Source organism: Micromesistius poutassou (assembly GCF_964030765.1).
Source record: "Micromesistius poutassou genome assembly, chromosome: 23".
In the NCBI taxonomy this organism is placed as follows: domain Eukaryota; kingdom Metazoa; phylum Chordata; class Actinopteri; order Gadiformes; family Gadidae; genus Micromesistius; species Micromesistius poutassou.
This window is the reverse complement of record NC_140293.1, coordinates 1,332,973-1,350,610: the sequence shown is the minus strand read 5'-3', so window position 1 is coordinate 1,350,610 and position 17,638 is coordinate 1,332,973. Positions and strand designations below refer to the sequence as shown.

The window sequence follows — 17,638 nt, the reverse complement described above, 5'->3', positions numbered from 1 at the left end:
AAAAACAATTTTTTTCTAAGTTACTTTTTCTATATTAAAGGGCTTGACATAACAGACTAAGGAATTAGCTCATGTAATATCATTCAGTGTTGTATTTGCCGTTGCTTTACTACAACTGAACTCACTAGTTTAATACAAAGCAATCAGGATGTCCCGTTCTGACATGATGCAGTTTTTTTAGAGATGAGGACAAGGGTGTCAAAAGGAGTGAAATCACAAGTCAGGCCATGTGAGTGGTGCTTGTGAGGGCCAGCTTGTGGCTGGGTTGTCGGGGCCCATATGAAAAGGAAGAAGTAAAGAAGTGAGTTTTGCTGGCTAGTTAGGTAGCTGACATGAGTTGTACTTGCCATGCTGCAGAGACTATAAAAAGATGTTCTAGCAGTGCTAAATAATTTGGGTAGGATATGGGCTAGGAATCCTTAATGATTCAATACGTAACTGAATTCACATGTCCATGTTATTAGCTTAACCATCCACTGTCTTGGCAACTGGGAATGGTTTTCTGCCACTGTATGCTGTCAGATTTTCCAACTGGTGAGTATTGATAGCAGTCAATCTAATCATGCTACCTTTATGTTCTTGGTAGCTTATTTAATCTGTAGACCAATTGCCTCCATCAAACGATACTTAAACTACCGAATCACGTTATATTTCACCACTACTCAATCCATGTGCACTAAGAATATGGAGAATATTTTGACACTGTTTGTCTTTATTGAAGATTGCAGGTGTACAGTGTGCAATGTAAAATAAATAAGCACTCAAATTTGCTTTATTGGAATGAATGTCACAATATTGCTAAAGCATCATTTCAATCATGCTCATCTGCATCTTTTTCAAGCAGTCGAGCACAACAGTGATTGAATTTTTTTTTTCATAAGCTCTTAAACTGTGGTGTCTCCAGTCCTGCACATTAACTCAGTTTTATCTATATTGTATTTGTTAGTTCTAAATCATATAGAATAGGTTTTTTGTTTATTTTGTTCCTAGTCCTTTTTAGGCACCAGGGGGAGCTCTCCCAAATTTCGACGTACTTGTACATTGACAATAAAGATCATTCATTTGTCATTCTTGTTATAACATGACTATTTTTTGTTAGAACGTTAATAATGACATGCTACCTGATAGCCAATTAGTGTGGTTGCAGAATAAAGCACACTTGTTTCTTAATAGTGATTGCAAAGCAAGCCACACTGTTTCTTCTTAATTCGTCTTATGCTCTTTCCCTATCTGCCACTTTTTCGCTGCCTAGCTGCTTGCACACGCATTAACATAGAAAGACGAATTGTTTTAAGTAGCCTAGTATAATTTTTAACCCTATGCGTTCAGGTCACAATCTCCTCCTTCAAAGAAACATGTATTTTTCCTTTGGCTTCACGAGTTTGCTAATTAGGAAACTATATATAATCATTGGTCACCACTTAAGTTTAATTAGATAATTTATTCAAATCATGTGCATGCTAAAAAAAAAAACCCTGCCATTATTCAATCAATCACGAGTCCACTTCAGAAAATCCATTAATCTATAACTTGACGGGTCCATCAAGAACATCCCCCTTAGGTACTGTGGAAAGTCTTGTGTTCATACCCTTAAACAATTCATAATAATATAGAACGGCTATTCTAGAGCTGTTTCAGCTGTATCATCCGTTTTATCTGTAATTTCTAGTTTTCAGGCCTACGTTACGCCATGCTACATAGTATAGTATAGGGAGTTGGTTCCCAACCTATGGGTCGGGACCCCAGTTGTGTTGGCCTGCATATGGGGTCGGGGGATATTGCTGATTTATAAGCAAGAGATATGCAATGATACCTTTCGTATTCCAAAAACTCATGAAAAGTTTTAAAGGTCTCACACAGGTCCCCAAAGACATGCCTTCATAGACACAAGCTAGGCTACTCCTAACCACTTAGTGGAGTGCATGTCCCAACAATGGGACATTGATATTTTGGGCAGATGTTGGTTAAAACAACCCTAAAATCAGGTCATGGGGCAAAACAGTGTGAACCAGTGGGTTAGTTGAAGAGGTTGCTGTAGAACAAGGTGCTAACTCACTGTTATCGTCAAAGCTAGGCTATTAAATCTTTAGAGGACATCTTTCATCTGCAAATTCAGGAAGTTGTTTTTTCGTCTTTGCGTGTGTTGTGGAAGATCTCTCCGTCTGGGGCCTTCGTCCAAGTCAGACTGAAGTCTTTGTTCACCATCTTCTCCTTCAGCTTCCCGTGCAACTGCAATAGGACAGTCAAAGTTAGCTACAGAATGTTAGTTGTATAAAGTTAGCTGTATAAAGATATAAATGTTTGCTATATAATGTGAAACAAAGTTTTGATAATAGTTAGTTAGCTCCATAAAGTGACTTACATATCATGTTGTATACAGTTACTTTATAAAGTTATTAACTTTAGATTTTAGCTATACAAAGTCAACTATATAAAAAAGTTTACTATTAGTCTGCTCTGAGTTATAGACCCCTTTTCTGTTTAATTCACCTACAAATGACATGTGTGTCTTTCTCTCAAATAGACCTGTGATATTGATCCCTCCCAGTCAGCTGACCTTCGACGAACCTGGGAAAGATTTTGCCATGACTCCAAGATCTTGGGAGACTGCGCTATTGAGACTACTTACAGTCTGAGACAGCTTAGAACTAAGTATAATGTGGACTGTATTCTACAATACTTCCAGCTGACACTGTGCACTGTGAGAAAACTTCATAGTCATTCGCCAGGCTTAAGCCTACCAACAGCAATTGAGTTGACCTCTGACCTGTTTCAGGATCGCCTTTCTCAATTCAGGGTCGTTGGGGTCGAGGTCTGCCGAGCTGAGCTTTATTCTGAACGACCGCTTCATGCCTGGAACTGAAAGCACAACGTTTAGAGCATTTACACACAGTCAACAAGACAGAAGGGCTGCAATACATACAAATATCATTATTGTGATTATCTTGCTGGAAAAAGTTATTGTGGTTATTTCATTGCTATTAACAGATTATCGGTTTAATGTTCTGTGATGCCTGCTGTGTATAAACAGTCATTTTAATAATAATATAGGAATTGCTGAGTTGTAACGGTTTGTATGGCATGTTTTAGTTTATTTTAGTATCATTTTTGTCCTTGTTTTTAATACATCATTGCGACAATTCAAGATTAGCTAATTGCTGAAGCCAAAGTTCCAATTTCGATTAATATTTTATGCAAATTTTACAGACCACAACAGTCAACAAGAGACACACAGACAGACATGAGGTCAAAAAGACAGACAGACAGATGCCAGACAGAAATACCGATTAGCTTATTGAAATAAAATAGAGCAAATCTTACCCACGTTACAAAGGAATTTAAACTTGGAGTTACATTGTTGATCAGCCCATTGCCAGCCAGAGTTGGATAAAGCCAAAGTGCAGTTATTCTCGGTCCAGGCAGGGTACATTGGTGGGTTGTCCTTCCAGTTTCTGTACGAGGAGTTGCTCCCATCCGACCACGTACTCCAAACGTTCCGGTGCAGTCCAATCCACTTCCCTCTCTCTAATAAATGGGATTGTTTCACCAAACTGTTCTCCTCCAAGTTCCTTATGTTGAGCAGGTCTGTGTGGTTTTCCCGGCAGTACGACTGGGCATCCCACCAACTCTTTAATATGTCGATAAAGACAATACTTGAACCACTGAGCCTAGCCTCTGCAATTAAGGAAAAGGAAAATAGTCAACTCACTAAATAATACAAGTGTTATTGACCTTCTCCAATGGCTAGTTGTAATTATCCTACTACTACTAAAACTTCTACCAGGGCCTCACCATTTCTGGTGTTGTCGAAGCAAAAGAAGAAATGGGTCATATTACAATCTGCTACTCTCCATGTGCCGTGCATTGTTTTGACGCATCCTTCACTGTCTCTAGGGTGGATGGGCTTGTTGCGCCTCCAGGGCCAGCTCCAGGGCTCCACCTCTCCACCTCTATAGTTAGCGTTCTCCGACAGCGACCATGTCCAGGATTTGACATCGTCGTACAGCCCTATCCAGAGATTGGAGTTGTGCTTGCGACCTAATTCCACCAGCCTCTCCTGGTCCTCTGGGCCGCGTACAGTGGCCAGCTCACCACCATACTGCCTGCAGTGGCTCTGGGCTTCACCCCAGGACAGGCTCTTATCGACAAAATAGTATTGACGAAGGGCTGAACAGACACCTGGGAACACAGTTAAACACAGGTAAACACAGGGTGCCGCACTGGTAACCTCAGGTAAATACAGGTAATCATAGGTAAGACAGGTAAAACACAGCTAGAATACAGGTAACGACAGTAAACTAGTAGTAAATTAGGAACACAGGTGGAACACATGTTGCACATTATCTTATATAATTTTGTACAGTCTGAACTCTCACAGACCTGGAAGCAGCAGAAAGTATATCATGCTCCCTTTAATCACTGTGGAAAAAATAAAAATATGCATTCAAGAAAGGTAATATCATAAATATTAACAAATTATAAATGCCTATATCAAACATGAATAGATTCAAACAGTTTTTGTGCATTTCTTAAAAAAAATATATACATATAGAAAAATATCCAGTTGAAAAAATAATTAACTCACTGAGACACGCAGTAGGATCAATATGCATTATCTATGGCCAATTAAATACCAGTTCTTCAAGTACCTACTTGTCGGTGAGCTGGAGAGGACCCAACCCGTCAAATGTGATAGATCTGTTAATCTGAAATATCTCTCTCTGTCTCTCACTCTTCTCTTTCTGTTTTTACAGGCAAGAATACTTATGCTGGAAGTCATGCAAAGTCTTCCTGTGTCTCAAACCGCATGGTTCAAGATACCCCTCCCCTCCCTCCGTATCATCTGTCTCAGACATTAGTTTGACTATGGAGGAGGATGGGTTTACGTTCAGTTTTGATTAGCCCATAACCAAATGTGGATTTGCTTTAAAAAACCTTTACTACAAATTTGCACGGTACGACAGAGGTTGAAAACATTTGCATATTCAAATCCAATCTTAATAATCTCAATCTTGCACGCACACACACACAAAAGATGATCAGATTGGACACATTTTATGATTTTATGGTTTGGGTCAGATCAAGCTCACTATTCTCATCATTATTTATAAATAATATAAAACTGGGCTATTCTACAACAGTTTTAGCTGTATCATCAGTTTATTTGTCATTTCTAGTTTTCTGGCCTACGTTATGCCATGCTACATAGTATAGTTGAGTATAGTATAGGGAGTTCAATGGTTCCCAACCTATGGGTTGGGTAAAACACAGGGCACAATAGGTGACCAGGGGTGAAATACAGGGAAACCAGTAAAACAAATGAAACAGTAAAATAGGCACACTGGTAGAACACATGTCGACAATGCAAAATGATTATTTGTTAGAGTTTCTGCGTAGTTTCTGAGGTGAGAGACTATCAAGATAAAATTAGGGTTTTTTTTAATCAGTGGAACCCAGTGGGCTAAGACAGCAACTGATGATCAGCAACCCTCCCACATCCATGAACGTGAACTCAGGAGAACTGCTCCACTCACACTCACTTCGCTCCAGGTGGGCAGTCACAAAGTAAACACAATTAAAAAGTTCTTTATGTTTATTTATTTATTGCTCTTTAGAGAAAATAAAAAAATATATATCGCTGTATTTATTCTTAGAAAAATAAAATGATCCACTCTGAAGGATAAAAGGCTCTATGTTTTCATCAAATGTGGAGATTTCTTCATGCCTCCAGAGAGACGAAGCCAACAGACATGTCCGTGGTCATCTCACGGTGGAATCCAGGAAATTCTCACCGCTGCAGTGGTCCTTCTGTATGACCCTGACCCTGACCCATTACACTTTTTTTTAGGAAATTAATTAAGGCACTTGAATTTCAAATCATGTAGTATTATCGAACTGTCTTGTCTTCACATTTCAGAAAAATTAAGCATTTTAGAAAGAAACAAAAATCTTGAATCCTGCGCTTGCTGATATTCAGCCATTCACAACATTGTCTTCTGTCCAGCTGAAGGATTCCTAGTGCAGTTTGAAGTATAGTTTTAAATGTGCTGAATGAATGTATGCCATTTGGAGGACGGTGCTTACAATACCGTGACTAGACTGCATACATTTGTAGCATGGGGACGGAAACCCCCGGCTTTACGTAGATTGACTTAAAATGCATAAAATCATCTTGCTAAAATCATCTTTCTTGTCCTTTGCATGACGATGAAAATGACAAGAAAGACGCCTTTGTAAGGTGAGTTTACCTTGTTTAGCCACAGGCTAGTTATTTTTTTGGTGTTTTGCTAGTTTAGCAGCAGGCTGGTTGTTGTTTCGCTAGTTTGCTAGTAGCAACATATAAAATATTTGGTTGTTTAGCCACAGGCTAGCTCTTTGTTGCTGTGTATTTTGATAATTTGGTCATAAGCTACCTCATTGTTTGTTTAGCTAGTTTGGCCACTGGGGTTATTTATAAAAGTTGTCAGCACTCAATGCCATCATCACAATATTCATAATTCAGTGCAGTGCATGTGGAAATGTGACACACACAGTACTTAACAATCATTGGTCCTTGGCGACATCACAACTCAAGCTAGTGACCTCACAACTAAGGCTTGCGCCGTCACCTGCAGCCAATCGGAACTGTTCTGCCAAATCAAACGTCTCAGTCCCTGTGCGTCTAGCGCTCAGGCGGCCACCTTCATAAACGTCCTGACATCGTTCAGCCTCTCTGCAGCTCTAAGACGATGTGTGAGAGGAAGTTGATGTCCGTCTCGGTGGGGTGTCGCTGGAGAACCAGGCCCACCGCGCCGTCCTGACCGGGGAACACCTGGCACAGGCTGTCCCTGAGTCTGGCCGTCTCATCCACTCCCCTCTCTGGGCCGGCCTTCCGACGCCCAGGCCCCGCTGCCCCACCTCGGGTGACTTTTCCTGGGCTGGCAGCTCGGCCCGGCCCGCCCTTCTTCCCGCCGGCCGGCCGGCTCCCCCTCGGTTCTGGCTCTGCGGCCGTCCCCCCCGCTGTCAGGTCGCGGTACTGCAGGACCTCCGTCTTGGCTCGTGGGAGTTTGGCGGAGGGGAATGGGGAGGCCAGGCCGGCGAAGGAGTGGCTTCCCGGGTCGGGAGTCCTGAAAGGAGGAGGATTAAGGTGGTTAAAGGTCCCGTATTATACCACCAGGTGTGAGTGTGATTAGCCGTTACAAGCCGTAAAAAGTGTGCCTCTTCTGACATCACAAGTGGACGTGTCCACCTAGATGTGTGCTGGACAGAAAACGGCTTGTAATGGCTAGTCACACTCACACCTGGTGGTATAATATGTCACCTTTAAAAAACTATTGGCACTATGGTGTTGTGTGTAAACGGTGTGCGTTGCGAGTGTACCAGTGTTGTGTGTAAACGGTGTGCGTTGCGAGTGTACCAGTGTTGTGTGTAAACGGTGTGCGTTGCGAGTGTACCAGTGTTGTATGTAAACGGTGTGCGTTGTGAGTGTACCAGTGTTGTGTGTAAACGGTGTGCGTTGTGAATGTACCAGTGTTGTGTGTAAATGGTGTGCATTGTGCATATTTTAATAAGGAAAGTTAATAAGGAAATGGTCTTTTCTATAATTAATTACAATTACATTTGTGTCAACCAATTACTAAATTGTAAAAGATGTTTGGATATTCACATTATGGCTAATTCGTTTTTTTAGGTTTAGGTTTAGTTTTTGTTTTGTTTTTTGTCTTTTTGTCTTGTTTTTTGATTTTTCATATTTTGCTTAATATTTTTATATGCATGTACATATTTTCTACTTTTATATGGCTTGTAGAATGGTAGAATGGTCATCTGTGATGACCAAGGAGGGAATTGTAGCGTATTTTAGCATGCATCAGGCCAGATATGTCCTTGACGACTAGGGAGGCATCCGCTCATGTGTAGAGCCATTCATACACGTATCAATTCTAGAGATATTAGCAGGCCAGGTGTCTGAGACGCCCAGAGACCAAGGCCACGAAAACAAGCGTAATGCCCGCACATAGCCACAAGAGGTCAGGACCAAGCCACAGACCAAGTTGTAATGCCCACACATAGCCTCAAGGGGCCAGCACCGAGTACACATACGGGTATCCAGGAGGCGGGAGCTCAGCACCATGCTTAGCTAATCAGAGCGCATAACGGAGGCCACGCCTGCCCATTATTAAAGTACGACACATAGCTCAAGGGTCCTTACTAAGTGTATCTCCACGCGTGCTTATACAATTCCCCTCCTTTTGCTTCGTAGATAACATACCGGACCTTTAAGAAATAAAGTGAGTTAAAAGCGATCATGAAGCGATTTTCTAAAGAACACAGCAGTTGTGAGTTTACCCGTGCTCGGAGCGTAAGAAATGGTCCAGGTGTGGGCCTCCTCTGCCCAGCGGGTCGTCTGGCACCATGAAGAGATCTCCAACAAACGTGTACTGAAGGAGCCTGCATAGGGGGCAAAGCAACCAGGAAAGCGTCAACCTGGAAGCTGACATCAACGTGGATCCAACATGGCTCCAACTTGAACATCCAAAAAAAAAAACGATTAAAGGTGACATATTATAACACATTGGGTGATATAGTGCGATATATCACACTATGACCAGGTGTGAGTGTGACCCTGGGGCTGGGTGATGTTGGGAAAAACAGTCTGTCTAGTTACTTGACCAGAGAAAATGAGACGGAGAGGTAATAAAGTCTGTCAGCACGAGGGGTTCTCGAGGGGTATCTTGACCCAGAGTTATGGCAGAATATTCTCAGCAGACTGACTCCTGTTTTTGCGAATGTGTGTGCATTGTCTGAGTCTCTAGCATCTCTCCATGTTGGGACATGTGGCCTCCGGCTCAGGCCTTGACCTGAAGAATAGCTGGCTATGCATGTGTTAGTTTAGAACAAGGGTTAACTATATTCGTAATGTACGTATCATGTGGTGTGTTCGTAATGTACATATCATGTGGTGTGCTCATTGGGCTGTTTTGCCCATCAGTGAGGCTGCACAACTGTTGCACATTCAGTAATCAGTGTGCACACGTTAAACCAGGCATCACCACACTCGAAATCTCAGTGGTTAATTTCATTCACTATACAGTGGACAACAAAATACCCAAAATTTGGGTGTGATGTGTGATATTCCCTACATGTTACTCCCATATACCACAATGCAATGCGGGCGCATTTACTGATGCAAATGACGTTTAGAAATGTTCAGCGTAGTGTCCGAATTCTCGTTTGTTTGTTCCCTATATAGTTCACTATATCATAAACACTATACAGGGAATAGTGAGTGAGTGAATAGGGAATGATTTCAAACACAGCTAGAGAGAGATCTCCTGCATGCCAACATGGAGCACCATTGTCATGCAACCTTACAATAAACTGGTTTTCCAACATCACCACCCAGTGTCTTTTGTCTGGAAAAGCCCAATAAATTCCACCTAGGTGGCGTGCAGCATTTGCTTTTCTAAACTCGTCATTATTTTTCAGGATTTCTTGTACTTCTTTCATATATTTTATGAAATATATTTTTAACTCATGTTAAAATTTGGCCACAATTCTCAAACTTTGTCGTGAGTGTTTGATCTCCCTGACCAATTCTCTTCGTTTGTCGTAGTAAAACGGCATCGTTTCCCTACCTCTTTTTGATGATGTCCTTCCACGCCTGGGACTCCTCCAGGAGGTCACGCAGGTTGTCGTTGGTAACGATCACGCCGTCGGTCGTCTGTGCCAGATGCAGCATGAACCTGACGGGAAACAGGCCAAGGTCAGAGGTCAGAGAGGGAACGGAACTGCGACAGATCCACAGAACGGACTTGGTTGAGAACCATGTGTTTGACACCCTAGTGTTAAACGATGGAACGTTTTTTTTTTCCCATGACATGCCACCAGGTGTGAGTGTGATTAGCCGTTGCGAACGTTGCTCACCTATCCGTCACACATCACAGGTGGACACGCCCACCTGTGACGTCATAAGGGGCAGATTTTCAAAACGGCTTGTAGCACACTCCCACCTGGTCGGCATGTCATGGGACCTTTAAAGTGCATCGCTAAGCGAGGTTGCCACAGCTCCCTCTGGATCGAGACCCATTTGGAGTCGAGACCTCAGAAGCGTACGCTCTATAGATTGGACTGGTCTGGGCTGACCTGTCGTCATACGAGTTGATCCTCTTCCCCAGGACCTCCCGGGAGGGGGTGTAGGACAGCAGCCCCAGCTCCTGAAGCTCCGTCAGGTAGTGCTGCTCTGGAGAGCGAAAACAAACACACCCACGGTCAAACACATCATGATCCACAGCCCACATGGACCCACACTCTGTACTGTGTATTCTGATTTGCTGCTGTGTAACATCATTTTCATGTGTATTTGTCATACGCTCCAGTATAATTCACTGCCAGTATAATTCATTAATGGTTGAATTCCAGACAACCTCCACGTGACTGTAAATGCACTCAAATCACCAGCTTCCCTCACCCGGTATCTGGAGTTATTAATTTATTAACTGAAGGGGTGTGCCGACACTAGATAAGACATTCCTGTTGGTACCACGAGGGCAGGATGAAAATCCTACTACCAATACACACTCTTAGTATTATTTGAAACCCTGGGAGAATGATTATCTTCTTCCTAGCTCAAAAGGACAACCAAAGGTTGCAGAGTTACATCCCCATTATCCACAGTCAACCACTAGATGTTGGTACATGTATACCACAGAAAGTGCATGTATACTGTAATGGGAAAAATCTGGTTTCACATTCTGTGTCTCTATCTGTTGGAATGTTCCCGTGTTCAGTGAAGGGGTGGGGGATGTGTTCAAAGGCTGTATTTGACCCCCTAGGGGAAGGGAGACAGTGTTCCAACTGATAGGCACGGCCACAAACCCCATTTTATGACACCTTGAGGAGCTTCAATCGACAGATTACCATCTGGTAAACAAAGGGTTTGTTTTTTTTGGCAGCTCTCAGAATCCTCCTGACAGAAGAAGTCTGTGTTTTAGTCAAAATGTCAGACTTCAGCCTGCGGGCTCTCTTGGAGAGACGCGGGTTGATTTCCCGACCAGGGGTCCTCAGCCTGGTGGAGCTCTTTGAGCGACAGGCTGATGTCCCGCGCAGGGGACTTCTGCTCCTGGGGCTCTCTTGGAGAGATGATTGTATGATAGGCCTTGGATCATTGTTTGTTTGTTTTATGGATTATTGTTAGTTTGTTGTATTGTAGTTTGTTGTATGTCACTGTACCGTTATTACCCAAATATATGACCATAATTGTTATGAGTTCCGATGACTCTTTATTCTACCCAGTTTAGACGATTGTGATTGACTTGGTTCCGGAATTCCCACCACAATACCACAGGTAGTGCATGTACATAACCTGTAGTGCATGTACACACTCCGGGAAGTGCATGTATACCACAGGAAGTGCATGTACAAACCCAGAAGTGCATGCATACTACAGGAAGTGCATGTAAATACACAAGGAGGTATATGTTTACCAAAGGAAGTGCACAAACAACAAGAACTGCATGTACACACCACAGGAAGTGCATGTTTACACCAGGAAGTGTATGTATACCTCAGTTTGTGCCCATTCACACACTCCAGGATGTGCATGTATACCTCTGAAAGTGCATATACACCAGGAAGTGGTCACCCTTCAGGAAGTGCATGTATAGTACAGGAAGTGCATGTTCACCCTTCAGGAAGTGCATTACAGTGCATGTCTAGGGGCTAGTACCTTTGATCTTTGGGTCTCGTTTCTGCCTCCACTGGGGTAGGAAGGTGCTGATCTGTCGGTGGCCTCGGTTCCAGAAATGCTGGACAGCCAGAGCGATGCCACGGCACGAAAAGAAGTGGCCCAGACCATGACTGCACAACACACACACACACACACACACACACACAACGTCAATACAAAGCTTCCCAGGTCGCCACCCAATGACCCAAATCCATAGACGGATCCGGAGTTCACAAGCTAAATAAATTGGCAAAATACATAGAGAAAGGTTTGAGCCCTCTTCAGGCGAATGGCATTTGTATCTGTCCAAACATGCAGCGTTTAGATATGGAAAATATGACGGTATGATGGTTTTGGAACCCTTTGTCAGGGGCGGCATCTCTACTGAGGCCATCATTATTTTAATGCCCACTGTAGTTATTTATAGACTTCCCTTTCCGTTTAATTTTCACTTACTCCTACTTATCACACATTGTTCTGTTAATGTTTTTGATGTTTTTGCTTTTTATCGTTAACGGAGAGCAAGCATAGTGTTTTGCTTGATACATATGCCGATAAAGATTCTCAAATCTTGAATGTACTTCTACAAAAATAGGCAGTGCACAGACATGCACATTTATATGTTTATACATCATACTCGTGACAAAAAGGGATACTACTATAAATACGTTAAAAACAGTCCACCTCATGGCCACGTTGCTCCCGTCGATGATGATCATCCTCAGCCCGGGGTCTCCGGGTTGGGCCGGCAACTGGAGGTCAAAGGTCTGCCGCAGACCCTCCATGAAGCGCTGCTCTCCAGTCACCAGGGCGCCCGTCGACAGGGCCGCCGCCAGGAAGCCCTGCGGCGGATCTCTCGGGACCGGGCCGGGACTAGGCTTCGGATCGGGGAGGAGGGGAGGTCGGTGTTGGTGAGGTTGATGGGGGTAGGGGTAGGGGAACTCGGCCGAAGGATTGGCGGTTTTGTTGTTTTGGCCAGTAGCGGGGAGGTGGCCTGGGGGTTGGTGGTAGGATTGGGGGTAGATGCAGGGTACATGGGGCTGGGGTTGGTGGGTATAAGGTAGCAGGGGCGATGTATCCGTTTTTTTGGCCTTCTGACCCGTGTGGGGGTGCTGGTTGGCGGTAGGTCCCGGACCCAGGCCGGCGGAGGGGTAGGTAAGCAGCGGGGGGCCCCTGACTTCTGGCGGCGGTATCGCCGTGGAAACGGAAGGCTTGGGGAGAAGTTCCTGAGGTCGGAATGTGACGCTCGGTTTCCTTTCTTTCGGGACGATTTGGGCCGTCGTCGGGTGACCTCCTAGTCTGCCTCTTTCCTCCTCTCCGGTGCCAATTCTCCTCGGCTCCCACTCCGACAGCTCCTCCTTCACCTCCTCCCTGGGCGCACCCGGCATCCCAGCCTCCCGCTGCAGCCGGAGAATGAGCTGGTGGGTGGAGAGGTCGGGGAGGCTGCCATACACCTCCGCCACCTTCTCCTCCGTGTAGCCACAGCTGGCGGCCGCCCTCTTCACCACCGCCAGAACAAAGTCCTCCTCCGGTTCCCCGTCGCCTTCGTCCCTGGAAGGTTCTCGTCTCATGCCCGAGGCACCTCCTTCTTTACTTCTCCCTTTTTCACCCATCCCTCCTTCTCCCACCTCAGTCTCCGTGGGGCAGTTTCTCTGGGCCCGGCGACTTTTATTGAGAAAGTCGATTATTGGCAGGTCACTCTTCGGACCCAACTGGCCTTTGCAGGTCCGGTCTCCGTGCTCCGGGTTCTTGTCGCTGCAGTCCTGCTCCTGCTGCACCAGGTCCAGGATCTGCGAGGCCTCCCTGGGACCCGTGCGGGCTAGGACCTGCCTCACCACCTGCTCTGTGTAGCCCATGGCCGTGAAGAACTTCAGCAGGAGCCGGAACTCCTTCTGGCTGCCCAGGGAGAGCACCACCTCGTCGTCCCCCACATTCTCCTCCTCCGGTTCCTCTTCCGCCTCCGCCCTGACCACTTCCTCCTCCTCCCCCTCCTCCTCCACCTCCTGCGGGGAACACACCAGGCGCTGCTCTGCTCCGTCACCTACGCCGCCGCCTCCTCCTCTTCCCCAGTTTCCGACAGCCGTGTGCTCGGGCGGGCCCAACGCGTCCCAGGGTGGGAGGTCTACCGCCGGGGGTCCTGTGAGACCCCTGCTCGGTCGCTCCATAGCGGGCGATGGGTGCTCAGCTACCGAGTACGGCGCGGCTCTGCGATGCTCCGTCTCGTGACCATCAGGATCCCGGGCTCCTTCTGGCCCGAGACAAGCCCGAGCGTTGGAGCCGATGGCGCCCGCGATGTCTCCCGATTCCCAGCCTAGTCTTGCGGGGCCCCCTGTCATGGGGCTAGGTGCACCGTGGCCTGCTCGTTGGTCTAGTCTCTCTGAAGAACAATCCAAAGAACCGGGGCTGGAATAAAGACCAGACTCTTTCACCAAGGTCAGCAGGGACTGCTTGGCCGCCTCGGGGAGCAATAGAAGTTCCGGGGTATGCTTGTCCTCCCATTTCCTCACCAGACAATTGAAGGCCCGGCTGGAATCCAGGGACTTTCCCAAGGCGCTGCTGCCTGTTTCGGTGCATGGGTCCTGGGTGATCTGGAACCTTTCCAACAGGTCTGTGATAAGGGAGTAGGCCTGTACTACTGGCTCTGTGAGGCCGGAGATAAGCAGGCAACCATGGGAGCCGACCTGTTTCAAGTAAGATAAAACCATGTCAAGTTAAGTTTGTTAATCCCCTCGATGAAAACAACGGTCTCAACATGCTTTTCTAGATGAAGATATTACCACCAATATTGGCAAATCGCAATACACTTAAAGCGGAATGGACTTGGCAGAAATGGAATATAATGTTCATAATATACAGTCGGTGGCTATCTACAACCCCGCTGCTAGATGCTATTACATTTGACACACTGGACCTTTCACAACTCAACATAGGGAAATTATATTTGTTCTTGTCGAATGGAAAAACAAGCTGAATAATTTTGTCAATAAAATAACATGTTGTCAAAATGTATTCATTAAAAGGTGCTCTATCTCTGGAGATCTCCACAATACGGCAGTTTAAATATTATCCGGACTTCATTCCACAAAACTAATCAAATTCATCTCCAAATTGAACAAAGAAATAGTATGGGAGAAAATGATTGCGGCTTAATGTGTTGGGCACTTAAGGACACACATGGGCACTTAATGTGCCCATGTGTCTGATACGAGTGTGAAAGGAAGCCGAGTTAACAGAGGGCCCTGCTCCAAGGGATTCCCTTTGTCATTCATAACATTTTATCATTTTGATTAAATCAGAGCAGCCATTGTTTAAACAGCATTGGATATACAAGGTTCATCCCTTAAACACATGTGGTAAGTCACTGTTTAACATCAGGTTAATGAACAACTACAGGTGGATTTTAATCCCAGAGTATTTCTCTACCTCACATAGGAGATAACTGTAATGTTTAATATGCAACTTCTTTACACTGTAATGATTGAGATGTTTAAGCTGTAATTTCTTTACACTGTAATGATTAAGATGTTTAAGATATAACTTATTTTTACTGTAATGTTGATATGTCTTTACATTGTAATATACTGGGAATACAGGGCAGGAAGATAAGTGTATGCTAAGTAAATGGGGAACGGGAGTGGGAGACACAAGAGGTGTCCCAATTCAAGGCCCGTAGTATAGCGTTGTGATTGGCCAAGTGCATGTAGGCGGGAAGCCACACAATTAGGGGATATTACTCGAAGCCTGATGACTGGGTTCTTTGTCAGGGGTTCTTTGTAAACCAACTCAGTTTTTTTTGTTACTTTATGCAAGTGGTAATAAAGACTTAATCTTTCAAAACGAGTCCTTCTCATCCTCTCGTATTTTGAGTATTCGATTGTTGTTTTTTATCCACAACAATAGCTCCATGCATACCACAATATGTGCCGATGTGTTTTTGATCAGGCAGTCCATGAACAACCCTCGGGCTCCACAGAACACACAGTGCAGGAAGCATGGGTAGGACACTTCCTGTTGTTGTTCCTCGTTGACCAGCCCTCGGACAAACAGCTGTCAAAAGAAGAAAAACAAAATGCAGATTTTGCACATGTTTATGGACCTTCAGAGAATTGATGTGTTAATTTAATATCTGTCGGTGAGCTGAGATGTTTGTGGACCTTCAGAGCAATACTGTTTTCAATTAAACAAACATTATTGTTTTTTTGCGGAAAGTTAAAAGGCAGAGGTGTCCATTTAATAACTACGATGCAATAATTGAATGCAATAATTACATTTATATTTACGTTTATTATGAATTGTGCTATTTATTGGCAGGGGTCGGGAGGGGATACAGGTGGTGATTGGAACAATAACGTAGCGTTAATTAAAGGTTATAGAATAGGCCGGCTCTACATACAATAATACATTTTACTTTAAACTCAAGGCAAAATGATGGCCAGACTGACCTTTGCAGCGGCCACATTGTGGCTCGCACCCCGCAAGTTGAGCCACATCTGCCCATCGTTGTGAGGCACATCGTCGGACCCGATTCCAAATGAAACCCGGAATATCTTCTCCACTGAGAGACGCTGGGACGTTAGAGAATCCCGCAACATTCCGGCGCAAGCGAACTCATCCTTCACCATCAGCTCACCCTCCCTCTCGGAACCGCTGTGCGACGGGTCCATCAACCCAGTCTCTCCCTCTCGCCGACCACCGAATCACTCTGAAACGACCCATTGGTTATTGGGGACGGAGGGTGGGCAGACACATCGAAAGGGAACGGAGAGAGAGTGAAACATTGGCACAATTTTGGGCCAAGTTGTCTCATATCACGCTACTTTATTCTTTGTTGAAGTACAGATAGACCTACCTTCTCCTACCGTCTCGGTTGGAGGGCTTGATCCGTGTCTGCCTCTAAGTTTCGTCTTCACTTCCCTTGTCTCTCATTTGAGCAGGGGAAGAACTGGTCGTAACTTTAGTGGTCCAAAATGTTGGCACTCGTTTATGATAATAAAGGCGACATAAACGCGGACTATTCTACAATATAACTTGATGTTGGTTTTAACCTGTCTCCTATTTCACTGTAATGAAAAGTTTCGTAGACCAGACAAACCCAAACAAAACGAAAGTGGTAACTACGCGCCAGACTGGGGCGGGTCCCCAGACTCTTCATGGCGGTTGCCTTGATCCAAGGGTCCGGGCGTACAGTGGGCGGTGCTTCTCTCCGTTACCAACCAGTCACTGATCCGGACGCACTGTGGCTGGTCTCCTGATTGGTTGGTAACAGAGATGTGTGCCGCCCAGTTTACGTCCCGATATTTATCTCGGAAACCATGTGAATAGTTGATCTTGGTTACATCAATAACAATATGATCGACGAGTCTTTTGATGGGTCTTTTATTTTATTTTTACAGATAAGAAAATGTAACGCCAACACATATGAAGCATTTAAGGTCTATAATCATAGAGTAGACATTCTTTCTTTCTAATAAAAGACGTCAAAACACGACCCACAGTGGCCCGGGGAATTCCATTAACGTCACGAACTTGTTTTCCCCCTCGCGCATGTGCAGCGCACGCGCTGTGATGTCATCAGAGTCCAGTAAACAGACGGAGCGAGGGAGACGTCATGCTGGGCTGGAAAATGAGTATTGTGAACCGACTGAAATAATTAATAAATAATAATTAGTGAATTATTATTAATAGTATAGTAATTATTATTAATTAAGTGAATTATAACCGATTTGAAAATTTAATTAAATTGTATTCTTTATTAATTCATTACTAATACGTAATAAAACAATAAAACAAATGGACATTCGGTTAATTTAATAAAATATGAATCACGGTGATGTGAAACGGGTGCAATGTGCAAACCATAAAAAACACACAGAAGCGGAACTTATGGGATGGACTAAATCAATTTCACTTCTCGTTTTATTCAATGGTGCTTGC

The 17,638-nt window shown here is 44.6% G+C and overlaps 1 protein-coding gene across 1 annotated transcript; it reads right to left on the bottom strand.

The window, feature by feature from the left end:
- Positions 1-5,583: 5,583 nt before the first annotated feature.
- khnyn (KH and NYN domain containing) lies at positions 5,584-16,801 on the bottom strand. Its single transcript, XM_084487282.1, has 9 exons — positions 16,554-16,801; positions 16,147-16,406; positions 15,617-15,751; positions 12,389-14,385; positions 11,705-11,835; positions 10,123-10,219; positions 9,615-9,722; positions 8,326-8,427; positions 5,584-7,106 (listed from the first exon to the last, which is right to left on the bottom strand). Exons 2-9 carry the CDS (start codon positions 16,366-16,368, stop codon positions 6,704-6,706), a joined length of 3,195 nt encoding a protein of 1,064 aa, XP_084343408.1. The 5' UTR covers positions 16,369-16,406; positions 16,554-16,801; the 3' UTR covers positions 5,584-6,703.
- Between the last annotated feature and the right edge of the window lie 837 nt (positions 16,802-17,638).

Excerpts from the sequence above, each read along its gene's own strand:
- khnyn (XM_084487282.1), bottom strand. The coding sequence starts at position 16,368 with ATGGACCCGTCGCACAGCGGTTCCGAGAGGGAGGGTGAGCTGATGGTG. Across the intron at positions 10,220-11,704 it reads ACGAGACCCAAAGATCAAAG|AGCAGCACTACCTGACGGAG; the intron begins GTACTAGCCCCT and ends TTCGCTCTCCAG. Across the intron at positions 8,428-9,614 it reads AAGGACATCATCAAAAAGAG|GCTCCTTCAGTACACGTTTG; the intron begins GTAGGGAAACGA and ends CCCCCTATGCAG.